The sequence below is a fragment of the Phalacrocorax carbo genome, chromosome 1 (genome assembly GCF_963921805.1).
Source record: "Phalacrocorax carbo chromosome 1, bPhaCar2.1, whole genome shotgun sequence".
Lineage (NCBI taxonomy): Eukaryota > Metazoa > Chordata > Aves > Suliformes > Phalacrocoracidae > Phalacrocorax > Phalacrocorax carbo.
Genome location: NC_087513.1, coordinates 34,237,088 through 34,249,820, shown reverse-complemented (window position 1 = coordinate 34,249,820; position 12,733 = coordinate 34,237,088). Strand labels below are relative to the sequence as shown.

General features: G+C 40.5%; 1 protein-coding gene across 1 annotated transcript in view; it reads left to right on the top strand.

Moving 5' to 3' along the window:
• Positions 1-12,733, top strand: part of DBX2 (developing brain homeobox 2) — a 21,870-nt gene extending 9,137 nt beyond the window's left edge. Inside the window, exons 2-4 of the mRNA XM_064448228.1 lie at positions 4,376-4,471; positions 9,123-9,310; positions 12,250-12,733. Coding sequence (XP_064304298.1) covers positions 4,376-4,471; positions 9,123-9,310; positions 12,250-12,570 — 605 coding nt within the window. The 3' untranslated portion in view covers positions 12,571-12,733. The remainder of the gene's footprint in view (positions 1-4,375; positions 4,472-9,122; positions 9,311-12,249) is intronic.

Here is a 12,733-nt window from a genome sequence, read left to right as displayed (position 1 = left end):
CAGGTTTATACCACATTTTTATCAGTTAGGTTTAAAAATACCCAACAAACCAACAGCATGTGCAGTGAAGGAGGCCTGAATGGGTAATACCAGAAGTTTACCATCAGTTCACTTTTCCTCAGTAGCCATTTTTCCTTCACCTCTTCCCCCTTTCCTGCTGGCTAATGGTCTACACTATTTTCTGAGTAATTTCACAGCACTAGGATTAGGAAAAGCAAACAGTGTCTTTAATAGGAAGTAATTTTAAAATTACGTATCCATTTGAACTGAATTGTACTTAGGAACCCTGCTCTCAAAATTGTGGATAGTTGGAAGGAAAATTTCTGGCCCCAGTGCCAGCATGACTTTTTGGTATGGGAGGACTTTTGAATTTAGAATATCTTCAGAGCTGGCAGTGTATTTTAAAATATCAGTATCTGAACTAATTCTGAGTTTTAGCTCTAGGTGAGCTTGAGGTCCATTTGCATGTTTAGTATGGAACGAATCCTCCTGGGGGCCATCACAAATCAAATGAAGCACGTGATTGGGAAAAGCCAACATGGCTTCACTATGGGCAGATCGTGCTTGACAAACCTGGTGGCCTTCTATGACAAAGTGACATGGGGCGAGCGGTGGACATTGTCTACTTGGACTTCTCCAAGGCCTTTGATACGGTCCCCCACGGCCTCCTCCTGGAGAAATTAATGTGTTATGGCCTAGACAAGTGGTCTGTGCAGTGGATGGGGAGCTGGCTGACAGGCCGCACCCAAAGGGTGGTGGTAAATAGCTCTTTTTCAAACTGGCAACCTGTCACAAGTGGGGTCCCCCAGGGGTTGATATTGGGCCCAATGTTATTCAATATCTTTATAAGTGATCTGGATAACGGCATCAAGTGTAGCCTGATGAAGTTTGGAGATGACATCAAATTGAGTGATGAAGTAGACACTCAGAAGGGAGCGCTGCTCTGCAGGGAGATCTGGATAGGCTGGAAGAGTGGGCCAGCAAGAACCTTATGAAGTTCAACAAGGAGAATTGTAAGGTCATGCACCTGGGAAAACATAATCTGGGAGTGCAGCACAGACTGGGATCCACCTGGCTGGAGAGCGGTTCTGTGGAAAGGGACCTGGGGGTCCTGGTGGACAGAAAGCTCAACATGAGTGAACATGTGCTGCTGTGGCCAAGAACGCCAACAGAATGCTGGGTTGCATCAAAAAGGGCATCGCCAGCAGAGAGAAATAAGTCATTATCCCACTCTACTCAGCGCTTGGCAGGCCATACCTGGAGTACTGTGTACAGTTCTGGTCCCCGCTATACAAAAAAAGATGTGGACAGGCTGGAAGGGGTCCAGAGAAGGGCCACCAAGATGATCAAGATCACCAAGATTCTGTCAGAGATAAAAAATACACTTGGATGTGTTAGGTTGAAGCATTAATGTTTTTCTCTACATAGAGCTCCCAAGGTAGAGTTGAGTATCCCTGTATTATGCCATTTTTTTACTGATGTAACTCTGTGTAACTGCTACACGCTGGTTTGAGTGCAACAGCTTCAGTAGATGTGACCTGAGGACGTGGTTTTATATACTTAACATAGAATTCACTTGTGCATCAGTGTAGTTGGAGCACATTAAAGAAGTTTATAAACTAGACATAAGCATTGGCTATCGACTTAGGGAGACATAATGCCATTGTTTATTCCACAGGATCTAGAATAAATCAGTCTTGAGAAATGGTCTCAGGAACCACTTGTTTCAGAGTTATATGAAGATATCACCTGCATCTTATTTCTTAAGGAAATGTTCTGCCTTAAAAGGATATGCGCCATGCAGGCAGAAAAGACAGCAGTTGGTTGAAAGAATTAAGTAAAATGCCCAAGAGAGCCAGACACATGATTTCCATTGACTTGAGCAGAATTAGTGCCAAAATCTCTTCTGTTTGCATCATGATGCTGTGCTAGTTCATTAAATCGTTGCCAGCAACATCCATGGAAATATGTGGCTTGTGTGAAGTTTCCATAAGCAAAATGTCTCAAGATTTGACCACGATCCATCTCCTGACCTTTATGCTTGCAGCTTGCTTGTTGAGAGGTTTAGTAGATGGAGAAAACCTATCCTTTCCTATTCCTCTTTATTTGCAGGAGTGTGCTATCTATCTGAAGCAATAGCTTATTCAATTCTGAGTTATCCAGATATTTCTTGGCTGTATCACGTACCATTACAAGCACCACATTATGAAAAAAGAGAAAGCAACTGGAGAGAGTTAAGAAATTATAATAGGGAATATCAAAGACAGGCCAACACGTCTGACAAAAAATTGTATGGCATGAATAAGGTGCTGGAGCAATGGTTAAAGAGGATAGGGCATTATGGCAGCCAAGGAATATTTGAGAGGTGTGTAAGGGAAGCAAAGGAATTGAGCATGGCACCTTTTGTATACTAAGTTGTGTTTTTAGAAGTGAAAAATTTTACTCAACTGTAAGGGGAACTTGATAATGGCGTGAGGAATGTGGCTTACAAGCAAGGGAAGAAAAGCTCTTCACTTGGGAGTTTGGCAACTACAGCAGATAAACATTAGCAGCAGATAAAAGATACTGTCAAGAACAAGTTCTCATGTTCAGGATGGCTGAGATTATCTGGCAGGTCTTTACTCCATCTCCTGTGCTTCTACAGTTAGTCAAACCCTTTCCAATTTATACACCCCACCAGCTGCATTGAAGGCCCTTAGATATAACGTAGGTTCTACTTGGATGCACGTTCTTGACTCTTAGAAGATTCTTAGGACACAGTTCCACATTTGATGGTCTCATGTGGAAGAGAAGCTTTAGAATACTAATGCCTGGTGTAAATAATTCCTTTTTGTAAATGTTGTGCAAGTATACACCTCAAATAGAGGCAATTAGTTCCTCTTGGAGTATATTTATATTTCATTAGAAACAGCAAAGTGTTGATGAAAAACTATAGTAATAAAACGCTTGTCAATTTGTAATTACAGCTGAAGAAATTTTGACCTAAGATTGTATATATTCAGGAAAAAAATTAAGGTAAATATTTAAAAAATGTTTAGAGTTAAGCTTCTACAGCAGTAGTTTGTGGCTTTGGAAGATCAGCAGATTTGATGGTCAGAAAACTTATTATGATGCCCTAAAATATACTTGGCAACCCAGTTTTGAGTGATCTTTGTTTTTAATTCTAGTTGAAAAATCTTTACAAATTAACACTTGGCTTAGATACATTTATCTATTTATCTGTCTTCCTGATTATTTATTTCTTAATTTTTTTTAATCTAAGTGTGAAGTTACTTTTTAAATTTTAATTAGTCAGGTTATTTCTAGAGTTTTAGAAAACTACAGTACAGGATATAGAGCTGTTTATCTTCTACCTAAACCAAAACAGGAAAGTGACATACAGGTTTTGATGCTGATCACATTGTACAAGCATACAGCTCTAGCAAGCATGATGTGACTATTTTAAAAAGAAAAAAGTATTCCAAGTTTCATAGTTGACTAGTATGAGCAGACGTCAAAAGGTATATTAAGATTTAATAGAAAAGTCCATGAGCTTTATAGAGAGAAAAAAAAAAAAAAGGCATTATTAGATAATAAAGACCTTTCTAAGATTTGGAAGCGCTTTTTAGACATAACAGACACTTTTGATTCATTGATTAAAAAAATTCTATAGCAATTTTACCAAATATTACCTAATTCTGTGGGATGATTTAGCAATTTTTTTATTGTATTAAGCAGAACCTTCTTCAGCAAGTGGTTTGTTTAAATTTAGAGCACTTTCCCAGCAAGAATGAGTTTGCCATTAGGATAGCAGAATCAAGCCCTGTGGTTTCTGCTTGTAGATCTCAGCTGCATTGTCTTACTGCATTTTATAGAATTTATTCATAAAAGTTTCTTATTTTTTTAAGTCCTTATTGGTGTGAGTACTAATAACAGCATTGGAGTACACGCAGAAGAGGCAGGATTTGCTTTTAGATTCTGTTTTTTAGGATATCCTGCTTACTACAGTTATTTATAATAACTTTTTCAGAAGCATTGTACTCATTATTTCAACAACATATTATTTGAACAATGTGTTCAATCCCAATATTGAGGAAAAATCACCATAATTACAGCAATTACAGAAGTAAATTTAGAATCTGCAGAGTTTCATTCTTACGATAAATACATCGAGAGTTTTGCATATTATATTGAAGCTACACATGTAAAATAGCCTTGCTAAATTAAAGAGCAATTACTTGGTTTATCATTGTTTGCCTCAAAAATATCACCATCTTGAAAAAAGGAAAAAGAACTTGTGGGGCAGGGCTTTACACACTGACTTTTTGGAGGACTGTTGTTATGAATATCACCTAAGCTCAATGGATAATCAATTAGATCTATGCTTTCTTTGCAGCTCTTTCCAAACACTTTTTTCTCCGAGTCCCACCATTCTACTCAGCATGCTGCGGTGGGTCCTGTCAGCACCCTGCATCCCCCACTGCTTTTCCAAGTAAGTTTTTATGCTTCATCAGTAATGCTTCAGTTATTCTGTAAACCAAAGCAGCAGGATTTAATGTGTTCTGGAAAACTAATTGGTGATGCAATGGCAGCAGCTAATTCCTTAGTAAAATCACAGCAATCCTATTCAGAGGGTTTCCAAAGATTTATCAAACTTAAGTACACTGAGCAATTGTGAGAGGTTTCTAATGGCATTGAGACACCCAGACAGAGCTAACCTAGGAAAGCTCCTTGTTTTCAGTTTGCTAGAAAAGATTCTTTAAAATCAGTAACTCTTTTAAAAATCTGTTTCAATAAACATTTGCAAATAGGCAAAGAGCTGAAAGATCGTAAAATGGATGCTGCATTTTAATGTCTGTTAGGGATAAATTATGATTCAGGAAGCCCTAGCATTATTTAAATAAAACAGTCATTCTTTTTGTAGCAGTCAAATGCATTCACATGTTTAATTTGTTTCTCTTCTTTAATTATAATGTAAAAAACCGAAGTAAGGTGAAGATAATTTTGGCCAGTATACACTGTATGTTTAGGGTAAGGCCTGGCACATGCTTCCATTTAATCCAAATCTAAATTTAACTTTGATTGTGAAGTTTGTGTGCCATAGTGTAAGAACGGATATTCCTGATTCTGTGTGTTTATGGCTCAGGAATGCAAACAGAAGAGGTGTTTCCTAGTCCTTCAAAATGGAGAAAAAGCACAAATTGCTGTGCAAATCCAAATGAAGATTGGAGCTTATGCATGTTCTAGCATATACTTTTTTTATCACAGATGCATTCAATCCCTTCCTGACTATGTGCATGTGTTTTATGAATGTTTCAGAAGGGCAGTTGCTAAGTTGAATGATTCTTGACAAGTGAGGCAGCAAATGCTGGCAGTTTAATGAGCTGCAAGTTTCTGAGCACCTCTTTAGGGGGCTGACACTTTCCCACAGAGCATTTTACATGGCCCCGGCTCTCCCACAATGGCTGACAGCACCATGACCAATCACCACTTTCACTTTACTCATCCACACGCGACCTCACCACAATTTTTCACTGTGCAGATGAACTTTAGGAACCATTTCACATTGAAAAGGCCTGGGCAAGGGTCAGTTGCCCTTTTGTATGGCCATAAAGCAATACTCTATGTGCCAGTCTTTTCTCCTGTCTCACATTCCAAGAGATTTTCTGGACACCATTTAAAGCACTTGACTGAAAAATAAAGCAGTGAATGAAACTGACTTTTATAGACTCATTCTAGCTCATCTTCCCATATAACCCTGTCTACCTGAAAAGGGATTTAGTGGATGAGCTGAGTGTATACAGGGACTTGCTGAATACATAGGCCCATTATCAACTGTGGGGATTGTTTATTAACCAGGACTGATACACTACTATTTTGGAAGTGACCTATTAATTGTCCATTTAACTAGAATGTATTGAATTCAAATGAAAAAATGGAAACCATGACTAAAGCTTTTACTTGCTCCTTCAAGGTGGTCTCTGCCATGAAGGCAAATGAAGATTGTTCCACAGATTAAGAGGACATTTATCACTATATATTAGGATACAAAGGAAAGACTTAAAAAAAAAAAACGCAAAGCAAAACAAAAATCAAGCCAGCAATGTAGGAAATAGTTGGTAACAGATTCACGTTTATATCAGCAGAGCACTAAACCTTTTCATGTGCAGTCAGAGCAACAGGCTGCAAACTGACCTATTTCATTTCGGTAGAATTGTTGTAATGTATGAACAACTTTCTATCCCGATGTACTGAAAAATCCTTTAATCCACAAACCAAAGTTTAGGTTTTGTGTGAACAGTTGTAATGCACTTTGGAATATGGGGTATTCTTTAAAAAATTCTCTAGGCTATTCAACTGGGGATAAGTATTGATTACTGCAAACACGAGTTTCAAATTTGTTGACCCAGTGGCTGTTTGCTAATGCTTGTGAGCATTCTGCTCATCATTAAATTTTTAGTTAATCTTTTAAAATCAGTAACATATTGTGCCTTATCGTGTGTCAACTGTTCACTATTAAGTTAGGCTAACACAGGTGTTAAGCTGTACTCTACATACTGCCTGTATGGGAATTAACCAGCACCTCGGGGCTCCGGCAGGAGGTTGTTTCTTTGCTGATTGACTGTTAACAACCAGCCATGCAAGACAAATTTTAAAGGGTCACATAATCTGGCATCCTCTGTCCTTGGCTGACAACTCCATTGTGGAATGGAGGCCAGGAGGCAAGGACCAGTCCTGTTACGCCTCTTCCCTCGCTGGTGTCTCTGATCCCATGGTGGGATAGCTCTGCTGTCAGACTATACCTTCCAGTAAACTTGAGAATGACTGATGATTTATCAGAAACTGCTCAGAGGCTGCCTGGAAAAAGTTACCTAAATTCACCAAATTCGAGCAAGAAGGAGAGAAAAATGTGCTTTGGGAAGAAGGGCCAGTGTTTGCCTCCAGCTTCGCGGGCAGGATGGGAGCTAGGGGTTGGGATTGTGAGGGGGCTATGCACTCCTCAGAGAAATATGAACCTGGCTTGCCCTTTGCAGAAACCTCCATTGTGGCATTTTGACTTTTGTTCTGCAGATAGATTATTTCGGTTTGGATGGAGTCTGACTGTGTCTCACTGTGTCATAAATATCAGGATAGTAATGAGTAGGTTATGATTTTTGTATCTGTTCTCAGATAAAATTTTGAAAATTGAAATACATCTGTATAAATTTAGACTTACTTATACTGTAACGTTTTAGATCATAATAATTGCTTTTTGCCACAGGCTTTTATGGGGGACAAATATAAAATGGGTTCTTAAAGTATAGAAAAATTCAAGAAAGGCACATCCAGCAGAATGCAATGGTCCCTAAATCAGTAACGTTTGACAGTGGGAGTATATTTTAGGGAAGGATCATTGTACACTTGCTCAGCTTCTGATATTCTTCCTCTACTGGTCACAGCTGGAGGCAGGTTACAGGGGTAACGTATGTAATATCAAACCAGTCACACATGCACCACAAAAATATTTAGTCAACTTTGGAAGACATACACATATACCCTTTAGTTTCTCATCATTATACGTACACAATTCTACAATATCCTTAGTATGTGTTTGTTTGTGGGTGTTTAAAGATACACATACCCATGTGTATATATGTATAATACACAGAAGTTGAAATGTGGTGTAGCCCCAAGGAGCAGTTTTTGAAAGCTGCATCTGGATTTAATTAGTATTTTCAAGAGCATTATATCTATTGAACAAATGTATTTATGCCACCACACATACACACACCCCTTCCGCTGACTAGAATAGATAGACTTTTTAATGAAAGAATCTGCAATCTTTTAGAAAATCTACTTTACATTGGAATTGTGCCATTGGGTTCAATATGAAAATGATCCTTGACAGAAATCAAACAGCAGCACACCTTTGCAGCTGCTGTAACTATAAAGTGGGATGGCAATCTTGGCCCACGCATGTCGGAAGGCGGACAACAGCAGCACAGCTTGCACCTGTAGAGTCCAGCTTGCACGTGGTATATGCCAAAGCTAACTTTGTGGCTGCCCTCTTACAGAAAGATTGTAGGTGTCAGTGGCTGTATAGCCATGGCGCAGGTTTCTGAATCAAAGGGCAGCTTTATCCTGGCCTGCCTGCAACTGTTCCACGCAATTATTACATCCAACGCTTGGTGACAGGCCCTGTTCACCTGGCCTCTGGTACTGCTCCCTGGGTGAGCATTTGGGAAGCTGGGAGTGCTGGAGGCATACCAAGCCTCACCAGGGACTGCTCCCCACACACCACATCCTTCTAGGGCAGAGGGACCATGGGAAAGCACTATGGCTTTAGGCTTTATTGGGCATGAGGAAGATGAGAGATTTATCGGGATTTGAGTTTTTTGTGCTCTGTGTGAGGCCAGTGAAGGGACAATATGAACACTTCTACTTCTCCACTGCAGCTCTTTTGCCCAACTTTGAGGCTGTTTTCCAGGGCAGGGCTCCCTCTAGTCATGGATCAAGGGTATGTGATTGGATTCATTGAAAACTGCCCTCCCAGGACTTGCCCTCCCAGATTTCAAAGGATAAGAAACCAGACTGAAAGGAATAAGTTCAAGTACTCCCTAAATCCTGTAATAAAGAAATTGCTGCAGTTTCCAGAACGAGTAAGTGAATGGCCAGGGATTTTCTGAGAAATAGTTCACTCTGAAAGCCTTTCGTTAGTAAACAAAACTGAAGAAAGCCTGTTTAGTTTCTCTGAATCAGACCACTTTTTTTCTGGTTCTACGTTTCACACAAGGAGAAAATAAACTCCTAGGAAAACTTACTGCAGTTTACTCAGTGATGATAACGTGCAAAGGAAAGTGGAAAAATTTCTCCCTGACTATATTTGAATTTTCCAGTAGCATGGGCCCTGTGCTAATCTTCCTCTATGAACTCATCTGATTTACTTTTTACCATGTCAGGGGGAGACTTTTGACCACTGACAACACCTCTAGATCCAAGTGAGGATTTAGTCCTTAATGAACATGACTGAAGCATGACGACACACTTACAACACCAACAAATCAAAAGTGGGACAATAGTCTGCTAGCATTATAATGAACAGCACTTAATATTTCTCTGATATGTGTTAGACATTATGTGAAACTCTCATCCATTTCCACTAGGAGAGGAAAGTGTCCTGCCTCTTCTGACCCAGGAGTCTAACTCCAAAGCCCGGAGAGGTATATTAAGAAGAGCTGTCTTTTCCGAAGACCAGAGGAAAGCTTTGGAGAAAATGTTTCAGAAGCAGAAGTATATCAGTAAAACAGACAGGAAGAAACTGGCTATTAACCTGGGTCTAAAGGAGTCTCAGGTAAGGAATGACAGAATATCTGTGACTTTCTGTCTTTTTGAGGAAAAATCTTTAAAATGGCTTTGAAGGAGGAAAATTCAGCAGCCCAGGGGCAGCCCTGAGCTCCTTCACTGAGCAAAGACCTCACTAAATCAATGGCAGTTTTAACCAAGGAATGCTTGAACATGTTCCTAGTTTATTTCCTGAAGGTGTACGTTCAGAAGTTGTTCACTTCATTTTCACACAAAGTGGGAGAAACATGGCCTCTGCATTTCATTTCCAACTCCCATTTTACTGTCTCACAGACCCCCTCAGGAGCTTCAGGGTAGAGAACTATGCTCCGTCTCACTGCGTGATAGGCAGTGATCTAGGGAGAAAAGAGCAGAGCATGGAACTCTCCTGCATTTCTCTGAGCACCCTCTGCACTCACAGATAAATAGCTAGCGACAATGCAATCAGCAGCACTGCTCTGAAACCATTCTGCCCCAAGACACAGGCAACCATCCCAACAGAAAGTGAGCTGCACAAGGAAAGAGATCCTTGGAGCTGAGAGAAACTCTAGAAAGAAAAAGTTCGCAGGGTGACCTTTGAAAATGCTCCTACTTTACTTACCAATCCACATTTCATTGGATTTTTCAAGTGAGTCTGAGTTTGCCTACTGCAGGACTTTAGAGCGTAACTGAGGGGCTGATACCTCCAGTGAGCTGTTCTAACTGAACAAGTATGTTGATGGTGGTGCCAAGTGGCAGTAGCCCAATCTGGAATCTCAGGGCCCTGACCTAGCTGCAGATGAAAACAAAGGGAAAGTGCCTGGAGTACTGTGTCCAGTTTTGGGCCCCCCAGTTTAAGAAGGACACAGAACTGCTTGAGCAAGTCCAGCAGAGACCTACCAAGATGATCAGGGGACTGGAGCATCTCCCTTATGAGGAAAGGCTGAGAGACTTGGGTTTGTTCAGCCTGGAGGATTGAAGACTATGGGGAGATTTCATCAATACCTATAAATATCTAAAGGGTGGGTGTCAGGATGATGGGACTAGGCTCTTTTCAATAGTGCCCAATGACAGTACAAGGGGCAATGGGTACAAGTTGGAACACAGGAAGTTCCACCTCAATATGAGAAAAAACTTTCCTGTGAGGGTGCCGGAGCAGTGGAACAGGCTGCCCGGGGAGGTTGTGGAGTCTCCTTCCCTGGAGACATTCAAAACCTGCCTGGATGCGTTCCTGTGCCCCTGCTCTAGGTGTCCCTGCTTAAGCAGGGGGTTGGACAAGATGATCTCCAGAGGTCCCTTCCAACCCCTACCATTCTGATTCTGTGACTTTGAAGGGGAAAAAACCTGAAAGAAACTGGAAAAGAAACATTTGTGAGGGCATGTAACAGGAGAAAATGAACGTGGTAGCTGCTGGCAGGTAGGATTCTGAAGGTGCTGGAGTAGACGCAGAAGTCTAGAGCTGAAAGACTGAGAGAGTGACAGTACAATTTTATTTCTTTGCATGCAGTAGGAGTGAAAGTGCTTAAGATATATATGACAGCAGCTGTCTGGGGGGTAGAAAGGCCTGGAAATGGTGATGGAAGCTCTCATCATCTTCATCTTTGAGATTTTTCAGAACTTGACAAGGCCCTCGGCAATCTTATCCTACTTCACAGTTGGCTCTGCTTTGTGTGGGAGGTTAGATCTTGTGGTCTGTAGTGGTTCCTTGCAACCTGAATGACTCTGACTCCATTGCAAGCGCTGCAACTATAAACAAAAGCAGCAGCATAGTGTGGTATTTCTCAGTGTGATGAACAGAGCTGTAACCTCTGCAGGATAAACTATTTAAATGAAAATGTTCGATTGCACTCACCAGTGTGCTGCCTAAAGATTTCCCAATATGTAGTCAAATTCCTAATATTACAAATACTTCCTTGAGTTTTATTTCTGATATTACTATTCAAGAGAGCCTGGGTGAGTAAAAAAAGATGGAATGACCTACAGATAACAGCTACTACTACAGGAAAATATTGTCACGATGATGATAGACCAGATGATATCAATGTCTCTTTTATTTTTCTTTTTTCCTTATGAAAGAAAGAGCAGTTGCCGTGAAGGTTAATTCTTCAATTTTCTGACCAGTTGTGCTGGAGGAAGAGTACCTGCCATCTAAGGCAATGATTCTAAACCTTTGAAAGCATAGCCCCTTTGTCTTCATATCAAGCATCTGAATACTAGAACTACATGCAAATATTTAAGGGAAAATAGAACACAATCTGAATAACTCGATTGACAACCCCCCCATTTATTCTCTTTATGTAACTCATTCCTAGAAGTATATTTCCCCAAGCTTTTGCCAGCATTTCATAAATGCCTTTGAATGCTCATGATCAAGCTTTGCAACTTGAAGTTTCTGAAAATGGATTTTATCTCAAAAGCACATGGATTCAGGCAACTCCTGGAAAACTATGTAGGCAGGCAGGCAAAATGTCTTTAAATCCTCACTACTGTGTCATATGTCATAATACACATTTTGAAGGTATATGGCCAAGCTGTTTTTACCTATGCTTCTGAATGGGACAGTCATGCTTTCCAGAGCCTCTTTTAAATAGAAGGCTTCACATCGCCAGTAATATCTCTTAGTTTTGCTAATGACAATGCTAATTTACTCTAAGATTCCTTTTCTGCGTAGGAGGATGTTGCTATAGGAAATTGCTCTATCCCTAGCCACTGGGTTGTCCTTTTTTCCAGTCTAAGCCAAATAATCACCTGTTTGAGGTGGTGAAAGTCAAGGAGGGTATTTGGCCCAGCTGTAGTAAATAGTGATGGAAAAATCCTCAGATAAGGTCAATCAGTCAGCTTCGCTGGATCTGCTCTAACAATGAATAAGGAAGGGACATGAAACTCAAAGGATCGAAAGGGGCGGGGGGGAAAAGGGCAAAGTTGTTTAGAGAAAAGAATGATAATAAACTCTCATTAACTTGCCAACAGGTGAAAATTTGGTTTCAGAATCGAAGGATGAAATGGCGAAACTCCAAAGAAAAAGAAGTGCTTTCAAACAGGTGCCTCCAGGAAGAAGGTCTTCAGGAGAACTACCTCTCACGATCCACCATGAGTTTTACCTCTCCATGCCCATCTGTGTGGGAAGTGTCTCAGGAGCAGGCAAGTCCAAGGTGGAGGGAGAATTCTCCAGGAAATTCGGAAAGACTGACTAGTACACAACCAACTCCAAGAGCAGATTCATCACAGAGCCCACTGTATTTGTACCCTGACCAAGACACTGCAAATAAGGCAGTTACATCATCAGCCTAAGGAAATAGGGGCAGTTTGTAAATCGAGTGGAGAGCACAGGCTTCGAATGAGCAGTCTTCTAAGACTAACAATATTTGGACATTGTAAAGCTAACTAGTTTATGCCTCATAAATTTGCTAAAGTCTAACACCATTAAAATGACAAACAACTAATGATTTAAGAA